General features: G+C 48.1%; 3 protein-coding genes across 4 annotated transcripts; 2 read left to right on the top strand and 1 right to left on the bottom strand.

Moving 5' to 3' along the window:
- Positions 1 to 375: 375 nt before the first annotated feature.
- On the bottom strand, positions 376 to 2,197 carry MIS12 (MIS12 kinetochore complex component). The gene has a single exon (XM_014888018.2). The coding sequence runs from the start codon at positions 1,982 to 1,984 to the stop codon at positions 1,352 to 1,354; it is 633 nt and encodes a 210-aa protein (XP_014743504.1). The 5' UTR covers positions 1,985 to 2,197; the 3' UTR covers positions 376 to 1,351.
- Positions 2,198 to 2,505: 308 nt separating this feature from the next.
- DERL2 (derlin 2) lies at positions 2,506 to 6,744 on the top strand. Its single transcript, XM_014888016.2, has 7 exons — positions 2,506 to 2,631; positions 3,008 to 3,073; positions 3,331 to 3,404; positions 3,801 to 3,894; positions 4,337 to 4,532; positions 5,042 to 5,132; positions 5,873 to 6,744. Exons 1-7 carry the CDS (start codon positions 2,539 to 2,541, stop codon positions 5,976 to 5,978), a joined length of 720 nt encoding a protein of 239 aa, XP_014743502.1. The 5' UTR covers positions 2,506 to 2,538; the 3' UTR covers positions 5,979 to 6,744.
- Positions 6,745 to 7,796: 1,052 nt separating this feature from the next.
- On the top strand, positions 7,797 to 17,636 carry DHX33 (DEAH-box helicase 33). 2 transcript variants are annotated; one of them, XM_014888014.2, is made up of 12 exons: positions 7,797 to 8,064; positions 9,280 to 9,440; positions 10,921 to 11,148; positions 11,802 to 11,972; positions 12,478 to 12,663; positions 13,333 to 13,444; positions 13,827 to 13,986; positions 14,359 to 14,447; positions 14,751 to 14,878; positions 15,422 to 15,625; positions 16,372 to 16,458; positions 17,134 to 17,636. In XM_014888014.2, exons 1-12 carry the CDS (start codon positions 7,890 to 7,892, stop codon positions 17,440 to 17,442), a joined length of 2,010 nt encoding a protein of 669 aa, XP_014743500.2. In that variant the 5' UTR covers positions 7,797 to 7,889; the 3' UTR covers positions 17,443 to 17,636. The 2 variants fall into 2 exon arrangements, with proteins under 2 accessions (XP_014743500.2, XP_088033205.1); XM_088177079.1 differs by lacking the exon at positions 17,134 to 17,636 and adding an exon at positions 16,998 to 17,024 and having other exon boundaries at positions 7,799 to 8,064.
- Positions 17,637 to 18,937: the final 1,301 nt, after the last annotated feature.

Genomic DNA, 18,937 nt, shown 5'->3' with positions numbered 1-18,937 from the left:
TGTCTCCTTCTGGCTGAGAGAGGAGAAACGCGTGAAAACGGGAATAATTCCTTGTGGAAGGAAAACACAGTGTTGGGGTGTACAAACTCAGTGGGGTCCAGCTTTCTGCCAATCTGTGTGTGGTCACTCCGGGCACAGAAAACCCAGGAAAAGTGTCTCCAATTTACTGAGGATAAAACAACTGATTCATCTGAGCAAACACGGTAATCCTTGGTGTAATTATCTTGGTGATAATTCAGGAAAGTTATACTGAGTTGGAAAAACAGATCAACCTCCCGGGGAGCTGAACTCTGGGCCGGGCTGCTGGTGCCCTCTGCTGCCAAGTGACAATTTTCACATCTTCTAAATTCAGGGAAGAAATAATTCCAACCTGTATTTTATGTTTGCAATACACTTTTTTTATTGCAGTCACTTCTAAATGATTCACAGGGTTAATGCCTTTTAAACCCTCCTTGCTAGTAAAAATTAATATTGATATTTAATGATAGGACTAAACAGGAGATTAAAAAACTGCCATGGAAAGACGCAGACTGTCAAGGATCTTGAATTAAGTACAGAGAAAATAAGTTTAATTATGACACAAGAGCTTATCAGTACTGATAACATTTTCACAGGAAAATCTGATAAACATTAATAAAAGGATCTTTAATATTTAGTGGAAAAGGGAGACTAGGCAACAAAAAACCCCTTAACAAATATATATATAAAGCAACACAAAGTGACGTAGGACAAAGTGATGGAATTACTCATTTCCTCCAGTGGCTTCCGTGGAGCAGCAGCTCCGTGCTGAGACAAACACAAGCACAGGTGGAGTGGTGAGGAACCCTGAGATTCCAAAAACTGGGCTGAAATTTGGTTTGATGCCTACAGATCTCATCAGAACCTTGTCAACAGCATCAGTGTCATCCTTCTCCCTGCACTTTCTCCTTGTTGGCTTTCCAAACACAGTGAAAGGCACCATGGCCAGGCAGCTCCTTGGGAACTGGCAAAGTCCCCATGGGCTCAGGGACCCCTGCTCGGGCCTCAGCCTGGAAACCACCTGCACATTCCTACAAGTCTTAAATAGACTTTGTTTTTATAACCCTCAAAACGGGCAAGTGCTACACTATGTCCAAAGGTTAACATTCAGTGTTTTCAAACACTGGCTATGCAACCAAAACTTAGGAAGTTAACAATCTGAGTTACATTTTACAGGTTTTTCTCCCCTTCCTGCCTTAGGGAGGTGCAAACTGGCATAGTTCAACAGCTTTTAGACCAAATCCTGGCAGGATGAGCAGAGTAATGGAAAGATAAACCCCTTTAATTCTAAACAAGTTCTCTGTATGACATCTCTTGCCTTTCAGAATTACCATTACATTAACTGATCATGCTGCTTCATTTTTTTGCTCTTCTTCTCAACATCCTTCAGCACGTCCTGCAGTTTCTTAGAGCTCTGTGTCAGGAGGGCAAAGCTTTCCTTGAAGTTGCCAGCCCCGTGCTCCCTGCAGATGTTCTCCAGCCCATCAAAGCACTGCAAAATCTTCTCCAGCTCGGCCTTGACAGCCTTCTGCTCCTCCAGCTCTGCTCGCAGCGCCTGCCCCATGGCCGCCTCTGCCCTGCACTGCTGCTGCAGCTGCTGCAGCTCGTCCTGCAGTGCCTGGAACTCCTCCTTGCTGTAGGGATACTGCTCCTGCACCCTGTCCTCGGGCAGCAGCACGTTCTTAGGGATGTTCAGCACCAGCTGCAGCAGCACTTCTTCCATCTTAGCGAAGAGTTTATCAAAGTGCTCCTTCATGAAGACCAGGAATTTCTCGGTGCATTTCCGGATCTGGGAAGAGCTGATTTTGCAGCCGGGAATGCTGCCCAGCTTCTTCAGCATCACGCCCTCCACCACCAGCATCACTTCGAAGAGGTAATCCTGGAAGGCGATGTAGACGCGCAACACGCACGTCTGGGGCGTGAACCCGAAGAACTGCGCCTCGTAGGCCATGGGATCCACCGACATGGCTGCGAGGGGCCGGACCGTGAGGGGAACGCGGCTCTCACAGGGCTCCCGGCGTTACCGGGACAGCGGGGCCGCTCCTCCCGCTCGCGTTCGCGGCTCTCACAGGGCTCCCCGGCGTTACCGAGGCAGCGGGGCCGCTCCTCCCGTTCGCGGCCGAGCGCGCTGCCCGAGGACGGTTCCGAGATCCGGCGCCGCCGCCGCCGCTTTCCCGCCTTGCTCGAGCACCGCCTCAAGGCAGCCCCGCTCTCTGCCAATCAGCGCCAGCCAGGGAAAGCTCTGTGCCCAATCACCGAGCGCTCCGTCCCTCGGTGGGCGGGCCAAGTGCGGGGAGAGCGCGGCCACGCGCTGGCCTCTCGGCCAATGACAGAGAGGGGTAGTAGGCGGGCACTGCAGTACGACCAATGGGAGAGCGGAGCGGCGGCAGCGAGCAGGGAAGTCGACCAATGAGAGCCCAGAGCGGAGGGAGGGCGCTGCGACTCAGCCAATGGGAGCGCGGAGCGTTGGGAGGGCGCGGAGGCGGGCGGGCCGGAGCGGGGCGGGCCGGGGCCGCCAAGATGGCGTACCAGACGTTCCGGCAGGAGTACCTGCAGGTGCCGCCCGTGACCCGGGCCTACACCACCGCCTGCGTCCTCACCACCGCCGCCGTGGTCAGTGCGCGGCCGCGGGAGGGAGGTCATGAGGGGAATTGGGAGCGAGGTGGGCGCGGGGTGGCCGTGGAAGGGGAGCCCTCAGGCACCGCCCTCGCTCAGAGGCGGGTCTGGAGCCCCGAGGGTCCCTGGGCGAGAGGATTCCCGAAACAGGCCCCGAGGAGGTGCAAAGCACGAATAAATAACAACAGCGCCAGAGGGTTGTTGTTTTGAGGCTCCCGCTTGCCAGAAAACTAACAGTGCTGATTGAGGACTTGCTGGGCTCTTTTTGGCTCACTGGAATGGGTTGCTGGTTTGGGTGTGTATTTTTTTCTTTTGTTTTTTATTTATTTGGTTTCATATATTGATCCTTTCAAAATGTTCTCTTCTTTTTCAGCAATTAGAACTTATCACGCCCTTCCAGCTGTATTTCAACCCTGAGTTAATATTTAAGCACTTTCAAGTAAGTGTGTTCTGAAGCACGGGAGGTTTTAAACTGTGCTGTAGAGTTTTTTAAGTGTTTGTCTTCTCAAAACTTTTTATATTAGAATTACGCTTTTTAAAAGCTACTGTAGCCAGAGTGCAGACCACTGTACCTTAAAATAGTCTTAGTTTCATTTTCTGTAAAGGAGATTTCGGTTTCATTGTTATTTGCTTATCTATTTAGACAATAAAATTAAGCTGTCATGTTTAAAGTCCTTGTATTTGTCTTATTTCCAGATATGGAGGTTAATCACAAACTACTTGTTCTTTGGACCAGTTGGCTTTAATTTTTTATTTAATATGATCTTTTTGTATCCTTCACCGAGTTGTGTTGGTTCCCTTGGCAAGCAGAGCTCCAGAGTGCAGAAATCTTGCTGTACCTGCACACAGGAAAGATTGAGGTCCTGGGAATTCAGCAATGCCAACTTCGCTGCTGTCATAAATGGGCTGCAAGGGAGTCTCCTTAAGCGGTCAAGAATTTTGTGTTAAAAATTTGTACAACCATCAGGTTGGTGCTGACCTGGTGCAGGAGAAAATTCCAGGTGACGTTTTTGTCTCCTGGGTCACCTTCTCTGCTGAAGTATCCAGGAAGAGCCAAGTGATGCAGTAAATTGATAAAACACTTTTAAGCTGATGTAGAATTGTTTTCTGCTTGGATCTGTCTCTAAACTCACTTGCAATGGAATTTTCCTGACCTGTGGCCTCAGATACCGGTACTGCCGCATGCTCGAGGAAGGCTCTTTCCGGGGTCGGACGGCAGATTTTGTATTTATGTTCCTTTTTGGAGGACTTTTAATGACTGTATCCTTTCTGTTTTAATTCCAAGCTCCTTTAGTAAAGCTGAAGATGTGTAATGAGAGCTGAAACCATGTTGTTACTGTGACCTTAAGGTAGTTTGTTGCACAAGGAGTACCTATATTTGTTAGGGTGGTTTTGAATACTTCGGGATTGTTGCTAGTTTTTCAGATTTTTTTTGCTTGATCATGGAAATGAGGTTTTCAGGGGACTGTTCAGTTGTGGGATCATGCTCAGGTTGTCTGTGAAGAATTAAATTATGCTTTAATGAGATTATTCATGCTGCAGGTACCCTGAATCCTGCTGCATCTGTTGGATTTGATGGACAGTAGTTTGATGTACTTGCACCTGGGAGAGTGGAATTACCAGCTGCGTGGAAAACACGGGATTACAAATTAAGCTGTGAAATTCCTGACCTCACAAGTGTTTCCTTAATGACCCGTGGCAGCTTTTTGGGCTGTTTGTGAACTTGGTGTTCCTGGGCCAGGCTTTCACCATCATGCTGGTGTACGTCTGGAGCCGCAGGAATCCCTACGTCCGCATGAACTTCTTCGGCCTCCTCATCTTCCAAGCCCCATTTCTACCCTGGGTGCTGATGGGCTTTTCACTGCTTTTGGGGAACTCCATCATTGTGGATCTCCTGGGTGAGCAATGGCAACAATCACGAGGATCTGTTCCTCCTCCTGAAACAGAAAATGGGGACAAATCCAAGGGCTAAATGCTTGGTGTTAGTTCTTCTGATACGTTTAGACCAGGCTGTTCTGATTTCTAACTGTTGTAGAATGTTTTGTGCTGTGATAAGGATGGAAAAAGCTTCTGATGTTTTGGCTTTTTATTGCTTGAAATCAGCCCTGATGCATCATCTGATCACAGCATCAGTCTACTGAAATAAAATAGTTTATGTTACTATTTTATCAATTCTAATAGAGTCAAAACATCAGTATTTTTAATAATGATAGGATGTAGTGTAAGTTAAGATTTTTATCTGCTGTTAGCTTTCTTCCTTAGGTTTTCTATTTCTGTATCATATTTTCTGTGAAAGAACCAATGTCTGTATGTGTGTTGTTTTTTTGAAAACTTTAGTGTAAAGCATTTGAGAGTTGTAAAGGAGAACTATTGAAAAATCACCTTTTGGCTTTTGTTTCTATACCAGGCATTGCTGTTGGGCATATATATTTTTTCTTAGAGGATGTCTTTCCTAATCAGCCTGGTGGTGGGAGGCTCCTGAGAACACCGTCTGTCCTGTGAGTATTGGTGTCTGCTTTGGAAGAGACATGGAAAAATTGCTTGTTTGGAAAACTGTTTGCAATTCAGTCACATCAGCTTGAATTGGACAGAGACAGAATTGGGAGGTGTCTGTTCTTGCTGTTTATTGAACTTGTGTTGCCAAACAAGGAGCTGGCATTTCTTTAAGTGGCAACCAACTTAACTGGGAGAAGAGCTAAAGGATTTTACCTTTGGTTTCTCTGATAACACTTGTCAGGCTTTGCTGACAGCTTTCTTTGGTGGCACCAAAGCTGTGTCCCCTGCTGAATGTGAACAGTGGCTGAGGTATTACAAATAAGATATCTAATGTTTTTTTCCTTCTTTAAGTCATCCTCATGTCACAGTTTTGGGAAAAAAGATCCTCAGTGTTTATTGTATGGAGTAGTGGTGCTCCCACGCAGTTCCCCCTTGTGTGGATGCTCTAATCTCCTGTGGTGCTCTCCCAGAACACCTCTGATGGTTGTTTTTCACAGAATTCATAGACTATCCTGAAGAGGTCTGGCCTACAATATGTATATCATAAATAGCAAAAGATGAACCTCATCAGTCTTGATTTGGGATTTCCTTCCTGGTGGCTCCAAATTAGAGAGCATAAATCCCACTACCTGGGCAAGCTGTTCTTGAGGGAGGACACTGTTCCATGTGCAGCATGTGAGCTGTCTGGGTCTTCCTGTGAAAAGCTGTGTTTTAAAGGCTAACCCTGCTTTGTGTTTTCCAGGAAAGCAATGTTTGACACACCGGAGGATGACCCGAATTACAACCCCTTGCCCGAGGAGCGGCCGGGGGGCTTTGCCTGGGGAGAGGGGCAGCGCCTCGGGGGATAAATCAGGCACTGTGCCAAAACCCAGCCACCCCTGGGAGAGACTGGCCTGGCTCCAGTCCCACGTGGGGACTCCTTCCCCGGCACAGAGAGGGCTCTGTGACAGCTCTATGGTTTGGAATACAAGCACTTTATGAAATGGCAGCCTCACCCAAGGCACTCCCAGCGCCTTTCCCAATCAGGGGAGTTCATTGTGCTGGACATAATCTAAATCCAGTGGAGCCAAAAATTTAAAACTGGAAACAGTTTCCTGTTAACTTCTGTTAACAAGGCCATGCAAGTACTTGTTTAACGTGATTTCTAAAGCATTTTTTTCAAGTTATTTGATACATGAAACTCTATGGGAAACTTTACAGGGGAAAAACCCAACTTTTTGGGTTTTAGCTTATTTTTTTTATTCTTGGATAAAACAACTGCAAGATGATTGAAAGGCTAAGTCACTATTTTAATGGCAAAAGGTTTTTTAATCTGAGGTGCTGCTATCTCCAGTCATCTTTGAATTGCAGGAACACAGCATACATCATAATGCAGCTTTTGACTCTGCCAGTTGGGTTTTTGGAATGTTCTGCAGGCCAAGGCTACATTTTGGTGTTTTTTTTCCCCGAGGACTGTGTGTTCAGGTGCCCGGTTTTCAGACTGGTGTGCCTGCAAAATCCACTCCCCATGTGCCCTCTGCTGTTACTGAATTACCTGCAGCACTAGAGAAGGAAACTTGTCTGGAGTCGGGACTCAAATGATGATGAGTTGAATAAAATGTCTTGTGGATCCTTTTTTGTTAATCCTCTATAATTCTCTAGTCATGAGGCAGCAGTTGGAAAAGCAGGGGCTGGAAAAAGCAAGTCCTTGAAGAGAGAGATAACTGAAGCTTTTTCCACAATTTTATCAGAACTGCAGGACAGCATTGTCTGCTCAGGATATGAAATCCGTGGTCTGTGGATGAAGTTTCTTGTGGGAGGGTTGTCCAACACAGGCCAGTGAGACTGAGTGGGCTTTAGCTTAAAACTGCATTGATTATAAATATCTCTGAGGAGTCATAGGAATTTGGAGCTCAATTCAGCTCATCACGGTCAATTGTTCTTAAATTGCCATAGAAAGTACTGGGTAGGGTTTTATTGATTATATCATAGTAGATAAAAGGAGTTCAAGCTGCATCTTCATTCAGCATTTTAGAGGATGGGTTTACCCATTACTTGTGATTATCTCAATTAGTCTCAGGTTTTGTTTTTAAAAACTGGCTACAGGTTGTAGTTTTTGAAATTTATAGTCCAAGAGAGAAATGCGTGGGGGTCTCAGGGGAAATGTTTTGTCCACAATCAGTGTTAAGATTGTGATAAAATGCATGAAGTAATCTGTATCTGCGTTTTTATCTGTTAAAGGTTATAAAAACTTAATGGGAGCTTTGGGGGGGTTTACAGGTTTTTTAGTCTGTTTTTTTGGGGGGCAGTTTTGATTGTTTCTAGAACAGACTTCTGGTGCTCCTAGAGAGCAAAAATGAAAGTGTTTTGGACCATGTTGATTCAGCATAGGTTCTGAGGCAGGAATTAGATCAAAACCTTATTTTTGTGGGGTTTTTTTAGTTCAGTATTTGAGAACCCCTCTGTAGCTTGCTACTGGGACAAGTTCTGAATGGGGACATGTCCCTGTGCTGCCTGCAGCCGGCTCTGCCCTCCTTGGTGCATTTGGCTGCGCTTTGGGGTCCGCGATTTCTCGGAGCGGCGCCCGGAGCCGCGAGCGCTGCAAATGGCTGCGGCGTCGGGACTACAACTCCCAGGATGCTCCGCGCAGCGTCGCGCGGTGGCGTCATCGCTGCGCCAAAGAGCCGGTGGAGAGCGCGGTCCAGGCGTGCCGGGAGCGGCCGGAGCCCCGGGACAGCCTCGGCGGGACGGGCCGGGCCGGGCCGGGACGGAACGGGACGATGGCTCAGGACAGCGAGGGGCCTCCAGCCAAGCGGTTCAAGGCGGCGCCCCCCGGCACGCAGCCCCAGAGCGCTGCGTTGCCCGCACACGTGCAGCGCCGCTCCCTGCCCATCTGCGGGGCCCGCGGGCCGCTGCTGGCCCGGCTCCGCCGCCTCGACACCGCCGTCCTCATCGGTGAGTGCCGGGCCGGGCCGTGTCACACGGAGTGGGCTGGGCTGGGAAAGCTGCCGAGACACGGTTTGGGTGGAAATCTGAAGTGTGGTGAACGAGGAGTGCAGCCGGGAACTTCGTTTTTATGGAGAAGGCAAAAATATTTCCCTCTCCTTTCGCTGTCTGCCTGGAGTTCGGTCAAAGCCAGATGGCAAAACTCTACTCTTCTGAAGACTCCTCACTTACATTTTCAGGGGTTTTTCACTGATTTTATTATGCTTTCTGTGAGTGCAAACTAAAAAGCTTTTTGTCAGACTTTCAGGAGCTGAAGATACACAACTTCCCACCTGGTAGTCTAAAGACTCAGCATTTATTGTAATTAAATGCAAAACGCTTTGTATGTCACTCCCGTTAGTGTCACACCACAGACACTTCATCTCCAGAGAAGCTGGGGCTTCTAAACCGGAGCGTGGCTCTGGGTTGGAGGGAGAGGAGTGGCCCAGCAGCAAGAGGAGGGCTTTGGGTGACATCTCTGACCTGCCACCACTTTGTGGTGGGGCATTCTCTCCCTGTCTTCAACTTCCCCATCCTCAAATGGGACTAAAAGTTAATGTAAAAAACTGTGTTTGGGTATAAAAGCGAGGGGGGGAAACCCTGTTCCCTTGATATTTTTTATAAGTACATTATATTCCTGGCTTTTCACAAGTATTAAAATGAATGCTATATGTATAATGTTGGAAAACTTTGCTGTATGAATATAGTTTCTTTTAGTTCTGCTATTAACAAAACTTAGAAATAGTAGTGTGATATATATATTTTTCTTGGACTGTAACATGGTGATGTAAAAAGCTTTTGTTCATGTAACTCAGAGAATGATAAAAAAGATAATCAGGAAATTCTTCACATTCTTGGATTATTGGACACCAGAACCCCAGGAAGGAATTTATTGATCTTCCATTATCAGGGAATGCCACAGAATGGAGCCACAAGGAGAAATTAAAAAAAAAAAATATTTACAGGTTGAGGGGGGATGATTTTGAATAATGCATGAAGGTGTATGAATATGCAACATGTTGATGCATTTAAAGAAGAGTTTTCTGAGGTAATGTGTGCTCTTGGCTCAATGTCAAGCACCCAGCCACATAACCTTCTGCTTTATTATTTCTCTCTTACTGTCTTTTATTAAACCTTTGAAAATTTACCAGGAAAGTGAACCTCGTTTTTGACAATATTCCTTAGGAGAAACGGGCTCAGGGAAGACCACTCAGCTGCCTCAGTACCTGTTTGAAGCAGGGATTGGCCACCCTGGCGTCATTGCTGTGACCCAGCCCCGCAGGGTGGCAGCTGTCACCCTGGCTGCCAGAGTCGCCGAGGAGAAGAGGACAGAGCTGGGGAAGCTGGTAGGTTGATCTGCAGATTAACTTTGGTTTAGTGCTGCAGTGGGTAGGATAATCGGCCACAGTCTTAATTTCATGACTAGTTTTGGGTACTGTAATACAACAAGGATGTAAAAACTGTAAGAGAGGATGGTGAAGGGTCAGGAGGAACCCCATGATAGGAATGGCTGAGATCACTTGGTTTGTTCAGCTGGAGAAGTGGAGAATTTCATCAAACCTCACCAAGGTCTGCAGCTTCCGCCTGCAGCTCCAATTTCTGCTCTCTATGACCAGGGACAGGACTTGAGGGAATAGCTGGAGCTGTGTTAGGGGAGGTTTAGGCTGGATATCAAGAGAAGGTTCTTCCCCCAGAGGGTGCTGGGCACTGCCCAGGCTCCCCAGGGAATGGGCACAGCCCCGAGGCTGCCAGAGCTCCAGGAGTGTTTGGACACTGCTCCAGGGATGCACAGGGTGGGATTGTTGGGGGCTCTGTGCAGGGCCAGGGGCTGGACTGGATGATCCCTGTGGGTTCCTTCCAACTCAGGATATTCTAGGATTCTGTAATTAAATGAATGGAGAAAAATGGCTCTTTATCTGCCCCATGACAGGGTGGACATGGTCTGTCTCTGTGATATTGTACTTCTTGATTATTATCTGGGTTGTTCTATTGGAAAAAATACTGATTCATGAATAAAACAAAAAATATTGTGCTCTCTTCCGTTGCTCCCTATATCAGAAGCCACTGTCAAGGAGAGCAGAGTGCTGAATTTGTGCAGGTCTGGGGGAAAAAAGCAGAGCAGAAAGACTTTACCTGCATAAAATCCTTAGAGAGCATGGAATCATTTCTAGGAGGGAGAGGGAGGGAGGGAGGGAGCGAGGGAAACAAACTTGGGGGGCATTTGATGAACTTCTAGTTAGGAAGAAGCCAGCTAGAGAAGTTGGGAATATCACTTGGGTGACTTGCTAGATTTGGAAGATGAACTGCTCAGACAGCAGATAAACTGCTCTGCTTTCCAGAGCTTCCATGCACTTCTGGTGGGCTCTGTCCAGTGCAGGGACCAGGGGCTTTGCAGTCCTTCCTTGTGGCACGATGTCGCTGTAGGGGCGGGTGTGACACACAAATAGACGCACTACATTTCAGAAGGCTAATATCCCATTTATTGCAACCATCGACTGTCTTATATACACTCTAAAAAGTTTACACTTCATTGCTTACAATTAGTCAACATAATGTTCATTGGTGTGAAACCCATCTGCACCTGTGTTTCTCACAAGACTTTTCTAAAAATACTTCTCCCCACGCGGGTTTCTTCTTGCTTATCTTCTTCTCTTCTTGGTCTCCAGGCCAACAGCCTTGGTCAGAGAATACTTCTCAAAACAAACCTCATTTATTAACCCTCTCTAACCCACAGACAAGCTGTGGGTCCTACTATGGCACGATGGCAGTGAGGAATGGCAGTCTCTGTGCCCGTGCTCCGTGTGAGCCCCGTGTGATCCTTCCCAGGTCGGCTACACCGTGCGCTTTGATGATTGCTCGTGTGCCGAGACCAGGATCCGGTTCCTGACGGACGGGATGCTGCTGCGAGAGGCCATCGGGGACCCTCTGCTGCACAAGTACAGCGTGGTCATCCTGGACGAGGCCCACGAGAGGACCATCCACACGGATGTGCTCTTTGGAGTGGTCAAAGCCGCACAAAAGAAGCGAAAGGAGCAGGGCCAGCGGCCACTGAAAGTGTGTTCATCCGGGATGGCAGCGAAGGGCGGGGTGGGGCCGGGCTCTGAGTGCTCTGAGCATCTCCTGGGGCCTTCCAAAGTGTTCGGAATTTCAGCCTTAACCATTTTTCTGTTCCTAAACGTCATTTTAAATCTGAATAATTAAGTTTCTTAATATGACACCTCTGAACAAGGTGTCTGGTCACCACCATAATACTTTTTTTCCCACAAAAGCCCCTTGGGTGTGAGCTCTAAACTAGACAGTGCTGGGGATGTTTTGGCACTGCTGCTGAGATCACTCCAGGGGCAGAGCTCTGGCTGATGGGACAGCTGTGGGATATGCTCATTCCCAGGTAGGGCACTGCACATGGGATAGGTGAACATGTCAGGAATTTGTGTGAAAGCACGTTGGCTTTGCTGGAGGGGCCTGGCAGGGGCCTTGCATAGTCTCATTCCACACACCAGCTCATTCTATCACACCAACGTTTTCTGCTTGTGTTAAAAAGCTGATGGCTTTAATGAGGGGAAATCACTCTCTTCTGTCCCAAAGCCTGTGAGCTGTTCTGAGCATGGTTCTCAGGATCCAGAAGCTGACTTTTGGCTGGTCCTGACTCGTTGGTGTCTAGCTGGATGGAAGCTGCAGTGCTGACCCATGCTGTGCTCCCCCTGAAGGTGATCATCATGTCAGCCACGATGGATGTTGACCTGTTCTCCCAGTATTTCAGTGGAGCTCCTGTCCTCTATCTGGAAGGCCGGCAGCATCCCATTGACATCTTCTACACCACGGAGAGGCAGAGTGACTACCTGCAGGCAGCACTGGTGTCCATCTTCCAAATCCACCAGGTGTGAGGGTCTCTCTGGGTTTGTGTCCCTCTGGGGCCAAGGGTTGGCGTTTTGTTGGGATATTTGACTGCCAAACACCTGGATTGTTGTGTTGTTGTGCCGTTTCATTAAACTGCTGCTGTTGGGATTTGGGGCCTGTATGTCCAGGCTGGAGCTGAAGGGAGACTGCTAAGCAAAGCTCTATAATGTGAACTCATGCCTAAAACCTGAATATTCCACTCACCTGAGTTCTCTGTACCTGGGTGCTTGCTGCCTGACCTGGGCAGTTATTTGAGGACACAGCAATTCCTCCATCCTTTTAACACTTGATCCCTCAAAATGTGATTTACTCTTTGCCTCTGGCAAATCCATTGGGAATTCTGGCTGTAGCATACCTTGCACCACATGTGTGTCTTTTCTTTCTTCTTAGCCTGCTTCAGTGACTTGCTGCCAGAGCCACATCTCATTACCATCTCATTTCTTTTCTATCCAGACCCTGCTAACTTGTTTTTTCCTCTGGCTCCAGGAAGCCCCTGCATGCCAGGACATCCTGGTGTTCCTGACTGGTCAGGAAGAAATTGAAGCAATGACCAAAACGTGTCGAGACGTTGCCCAGCATCTCCCTGAGGGCTGCCCACGGATGACAGTGCTGCCCCTTTATGCTTCTCTGCCCCACTCCCAGCAACTCCGTGCCTTTAAACCTAGCCCAGAGGTGAGGGAATGGGATGGGTGAACAATACCTGTTACTTGTTTGCTTCCATGAGTCTTTGGAAGAAGCAGGTGGACTTTAAGGAGCTAAAGCAGTCTGTGCTGATAGTAAGCAGTAAGTCTCCATTGGCTTTAGGCTGAGTGGTTCCAGTGTGATATAAGACACTGCAACTGTCATGGTTTTAACAGATGCATCCAGTAAGTCACCTGGGATCATAGAGGAAGGAAGGATTAGAGAGGGTGAAAACCTCACAGGAATTTAAATTTCTCCCATTTCATAGGAATTTTTTGTCCATATTACAAAAAAGCTACAGTAGCTAATGGGGGAAATACTGAGAAAGCTGAAAACCTGAGAATGTTTGTCAGGGCCATAGAAAAGGAATTTGTGCTGCTTCAGGCTCTTTTGTACCTACTCAGCAGATAAATAAGAACACAAATGTTGTGCCAGAAATGAAACCAAAATTGGTGAAAGATGTGTTGAGAGCAGCTGTTCTAGTGCTGTATTGTTGCAAATGCAGACACTTGTTTTAGAAGCTGATTAGAAACTGGAAATTACCTTATTTTCTGAGAGCTGGGGAGGGCTTGGCCCACACTGGCCAAAAGCAGCAGAATTTCTGTGTTGCAGCTGCTCTAAGGTGGCCTTGACCTGGGTTTGTTTTGTCCTTCCTCCCAGGGCTGTCGCAAAGTGATCCTCTCCACCAACATTGCAGAAACCTCCATCACCATTGCAGGGATAAAATTCGTTGTGGACACAGGCATGGTCAAAGCCAAGAAGTACAGCCCTGGTGAGGAATTCTGAGGAGGAACAGGGCCAAAGTTGGGTTTGGGTTTGTAAAAGTTACTGGAGGCCATAAGCCCCACTGAAAGAGGATTTCAAGCACCCTCCATGCTGTTTAAATTAATGTCCCAGGTTTGGGGTGTGGCGTTTGGTGGTGTTTTTGTGGATTCTTTTGAGTATCGGCCATGAGGGGGTAAAAATCTGTCAAATGTGAGTCTTCTCTTCATGGACACAGCATGGGGTAGTTCACTGTGCTTCACGGTGCTGAACCAAGTGAGCTCTGAGTATTTGAATGGCAGACCCTGGGAATTCTTACTGTTAATCCTCCGTGTTTTCCAAAGCTGTGCCTTACACAGGCACTGACTGAGGTGATGCTTTTCCATGCCCAGAAACTGGCCTGGAGGTGCTGGCAGTGCAGCAGGTGTCCAAGGCCCAGGCTTGGCAGCGCACAGGGAGAGCAGGGAGGCAGCAGAGTGGGATCTGCTACCGGCTCTACACAGAGGAGGACTTCGAGAAGTTCGATGAAATGACAACACCTGAGATACAGAGGTGAGGACACAGCCATCACACTCCTTGCCACACCTCTTTCACAGCTGGAGCTGTGGGAAGAACTGAGCAGCAAAACTTCATCTAGGGGCTGATGGGGTGGCTTGGGAAAAATGGAAGTGTGGGGACTAAACAGAAAAACTGGGAAATGTTTGGTCAGGGTGGACAGTTGGTCACTGAGTCTCCAAACACGTAAGGCAATAGTTCTGACTGTCCTCCAGATCATGGACTTACCTATTCCTGGTTTAGGAAGTAAGGCTTCACCAACAGCATCAGACTAGTGTCTGTCAAGCTGCAGCACAGGCCTGAGACTCCATCTCAGCTTCTGTGAAAAAAATAAAAGAACTATCTCAGTTGTTTTTTCTGCCTATGCAGGTGTAACCTGGCCAGTGTGGTGCTTCAGCTCCTGGCCCTGAAAATTCCCAATGTGCTCACCTTTGACTTCATGTCCAAACCATCTCCTGGTAAGTGGCCACAAAGGCAGCCTTGGGGAAAAAGAGCAGGGAGCAGTCCTGAGTCATAAGGTGTCATAACAACACAGCTTGAAGGTGTGCTCTGACTGCCAAGGGAAGCCAGAGTGAATGAGGAAAGGTGCTTGTTCTCCTGGACAGAGGAGGATAAACCACATTTTGGGACCCTGATTTATCTGAATGGAAAGTATTTGTCCCTCTGGCCAGGGGAGGGAGGCAGTGATGGAACCAGCTGCTCCTTCACATCCCTCAGTGGGAGGCAGGAGGCCTCACAGCCCGATGCCCTTGTTTTGGCAGATGCTATTCAAGCAGCAGTTGATCAGCTGGACCTGCTGGGAGCTGTGACCCAAAAGGAAGGTCAGCTTGTCCTGACCCCCCTGGGAAAGAAAATGGCAGCCTTTCCACTGGATCCAAAGTTCTCCAAGGTAAAAACTGCAGAAAAAATTAATTTTAATCTCATGTACTCCTCTCTGTACCATTGATGTTTCTCTTTCAGACTCCTTAAACAAGGTGAAATTTGGGGTGTCTGCAGCTGTACTGGTATAATTGCTGTACATTAATGTACATAATTTATAGCCCTTTTGCTAGATTGCTTATCATTTGTTGTTAAATTCAGGGGAGTTTTTTAAAAGTGAATTTTGTTCCTCTGGCACCTCTGAAGGTGAACAAGGCAAATTTTCTTGCAATTTTTAGTATTGTTTAGCAGGTCCATGAATTGTCTGTTGCTGTAATTGGTTTCAGTCAGTGTGTTTGTTGGTTGTGCACTGGTCAGTCTCAGGAAGGAGCCTGGCAGTTAAAGGTGCTTGCTGAGCCCATCAGAGGATTTACAGCTGTTCCTAGGCCCAGATGTTTATGAGATTGTCCTAAGCAATGTTTGGTCGAGTTCCTGGGCTACCAGGGAGCAGAAAGATCTGCACAGCTGAAGTGGATTTGCTCGACCAAAGATGAATTTTGTTGTGTCTATGCAGGCCATCCTCCTGTCCCCCAAGTACCACTGTGCAGAGGAGATCCTGACCATCGTGTCACTGTTATCAGTGGACAGTGTCCTCCACAACCCCCCTGCCCAGCGGGATGAGGTGCAGGCTGTCAGGAAGAAATTCATCTCCAGTGAGGGGGATCACCTGACCCTGCTCAACGTGTACAGGGCCTACAAGAATGTCAACGGGCACAAGGTGGGATGATCTGAGGCTGCCAGTGCTGTGGGAGCTCATGGGGTGAGGAGTTTTTAGCAGAGAGCAGAGTGACACCTGCATCTTCCATGGCTGCTGCCACAGGCATCCTCCAAAGCAGAGAGAAAAGAGGGCTCATCCTTTACAACTGGGGAATTGGAGGAAGTTCTGTAACAAAAGTTCCTACAGAAAGCTCTGGCAAAGCTTTGTGGGGCCAGTTCTGTAATCACAGCCAGGGCTCTTCCTCCCCTGGTTCCAGCTGGAAACAGAAGGGAGTGGGAGAGTGGTGGGGCTTGATGATAAATACCTGGACATGCTCAGTGACAGGATTCATTGGAAAAACACTGAGTATATTTAAGAGCAGATTTGGATTTATCCTACCCTATTAACCCCTCATATTGATTTATGGATCTGTGGACTCATGCACCCCATTCCTTGCAGCACCTGTCATTCTTACCTGATTTGTTTTTACCACCTATGGGATAGCAAGTGCTGTTCTGCAGCTCTTGGTGGCCTTGCAGGGCAGCTCTGAGTGGGAAAAGAACCACCACAGGCTGTTTCTGAGCACTGTGAGAGGGAGTCTAGACATAGGGGAGTAAAGAGGGGTAGAAATATGACCAGGAAAGGGGTCAGCACCTTTTCTCCGAGGCAGATTGTAGGGAGGATTCTGCTTCTCATGGTATCCGAAGGCTGTCATGCTCCTGGGGTGAAGAAATATCCAATTCTAACTCCTGGTGTCTCTGCTGCAGGGATGGTGCAGAGAGAACTTCATCAACGGCAGGAACATGAAGCTGATGGCAGAAGTCAGAGCTCAGCTCAGGGACATTTGTGTAAAGGTAACTTGCTTCCATATTCTATTTCTCTGTTTCACCTGTTGGTATTTTCCTGTTTGCCCCAAACTGATGTTACTGTGCACCAAGTCTCAGGAATAAGAAAACGTGGGGTTGTTTTCAGTGTCCTCTAAGTATTGGGCTAGAACTCCTGACTGTGCAGTTGCATCCCAAAATCTTAAAGCTGCAGGGCTTAGTGGGTCAAGGAGAAATGGGAACCTCTGAGAAGACTTCTCACAGATAGGACAGGTTGTCCTAAGGGTTTTTCCTGCTCTGACGCAGGTGGGACTGTGCTGTGTGTTCCAGGGAGTGCTGTCAGCCTTGGCAGCCTGTGCTGGCTGGCTCTTCACTGAGTCAGACATTCCGTGTGGCAGCAGCTTCCCCTCAGCACTGGTCCTGCTGGGCACAGCCTGGGAGCTGCCACTGAACCCCTGGCAGTCTGTAATGACATGGGAGCCACCCTCTGGGCTATCATTTGTGAATGCTGGATGGCTTTAAACTCATTTCCAGAAGTGAGTCCATGAATCCGTTTTGTTGGCTCTTAGTCTGGCTTAGCCTAGCTGAATTCTCAGCGTTCTGACACAGGAAGGTCCCCCAGGATTTCTGAAGAGAGCCCAGAGAAACGGGGCAGTGTCCCCACGAGGGGTGCAGGTTGCCGTTGCTCACTGCCGTGTCTCCCAGCTGTCGCTGCCTCTCGAGTCGTGCCGCGGGGACACGGCGAGCGTGCGGCGCTGCCTGGCCCACAGCCTGTTCATGAACGCGGCCGAGCTGCGGCCCGACGGCTCCTACGGCACCGTGGACTCGCACCAGGCCGTGGCCATCCACCCGTCGTCGGTGCTGTTCCAGGGCAGGCCGGCCTGCGTGGTGTACAACGCTCTGCTGCGCACCAACAGGTGCTACATGCGCGACCTGTGCGTGGTGGATGCGGAGTGGCTGCACGAGGCCGCGCCCGATTATTTCCGCAGGAAACTCCGCACGGCCAAGAGCTGAGCCTGGGTGTGGCACCAGCTGGAGCAGCTTCGCCTTGGAAGACTTATTTTTTTTAATGGATATATATGTATTACCGTGTTTTTTTTTATAGGCAGGATAATTTAAGCGTGCTTAAGGAAGGGGAGAGGGGTATTTATTTAGATTGGATTTATATGTTTTTTTCCAGAATAAAGAAGTGATGGTGAAAATCCAAATGCTGTGTGTTGTTTTGTGAGGCGCAGAAAAAAAATCATGGGACAGTCCAGGACCAGTCCTGGTGTCAGAAAAATTAATCCACAAACACCAGAGGTTTATGTCCAAAAAGGAGATAGAGGAGTTCTATAACTTCATTCGAATAAAGGGAGAGGCCATGGGGGCATTCCCCTGGGATCCCTCTGATTTTTGGAGGACGCAGCCTCCTTTTTATCCTCATTTCCCAGCTGCATTTCCCTCTCTCTTTCCCCATTGGCTGAGGTACTTGAGAGGCACAGACTTCCCAGAACACCTGACACCTAAGATTCCCCTCTAATGTACAACCCTCCCTTTTAATTTTCAATTCTTATAGAATTCATGTTTTTTTCTTATTGTTTCTTTCATCTTTCAATATCCGATTTCATTTATCAGCAAACCTACAGTTTGTTTGTAAAGGCAAATATTTTTTTCCATTCATCAATCAGTGGAATCCTTCCCATTGTTTCTTTCATTTCTCAGTGCTAGCCTTATCTATCCAGGCCCACAGCTTGTTGGTAAAGACAAATTCCTCGTTCCTCTCAGTGATGTTCTCATGGGAGTGTGTTCATAGTCAGCAGTCTGGGCTTAAAGATGTGAAGGTAGCCCAGTGACTCTGTGCTTCTTGTGCAGAATGGACTCTGCCGTTTACATGTGCAGTGCTCAGGCGCCTGCAGGGAGTTGGGAGTTAAAATTCTGGCCTTTTGATGGGGTGGTATCCATTTGATGGGGTGGTACCGATGCTGTCCTGCTCCTGCCTTGCAGTGAGCAGCAAATGTGTCTTCTGTGCTTCTCCTCAATAGCGGCCACCAGTACCAGCTTTGGGACAAATGGAAGGCCTGGTGCCAGGAGACGCTGCTTTACTCAGTCTTTCTTCTAAAATACACTCAAAGACCAAAAAAACCCCTCAACCATTCATTTTTTCTTTTTCCAAGGAGGCCACCACGTGCAGTCCTGAACACTGGCAGTCCTAATTAGGAGTGACATGACATCTGGGATAAAACCTGTGCATGTCTCTCACATTCCTAAAGCTCTCTTTGTGCCTTCACTCGAGAAGGGACCTGTACGGGGGCTGTGTCCGTGCCACCCCTGCCCATTCCATAATCAGGGATTTAATCAGGGATCCCAGGAGCCGGGCACCGTGTTTGCACACTCCGTCCTGCCGGGACCGGGACTCGAACCCGCGGTGTCAGCGGTGTGATAGTTGATAAAAGATTCGTGTTAATCACAAAAGTATCGGGGTTTGTATAAACCAGAATATTAAGCTCTGAAGAGAAGCATGGACACT

This window comes from Sturnus vulgaris, chromosome 21 (assembly GCF_052056855.1).
Source record: "Sturnus vulgaris isolate bStuVul1 chromosome 21, bStuVul1.hap1, whole genome shotgun sequence".
NCBI classification, from domain to species: domain Eukaryota; kingdom Metazoa; phylum Chordata; class Aves; order Passeriformes; family Sturnidae; genus Sturnus; species Sturnus vulgaris.
This window is presented reverse-complemented; position numbering and strand designations above follow the sequence as displayed.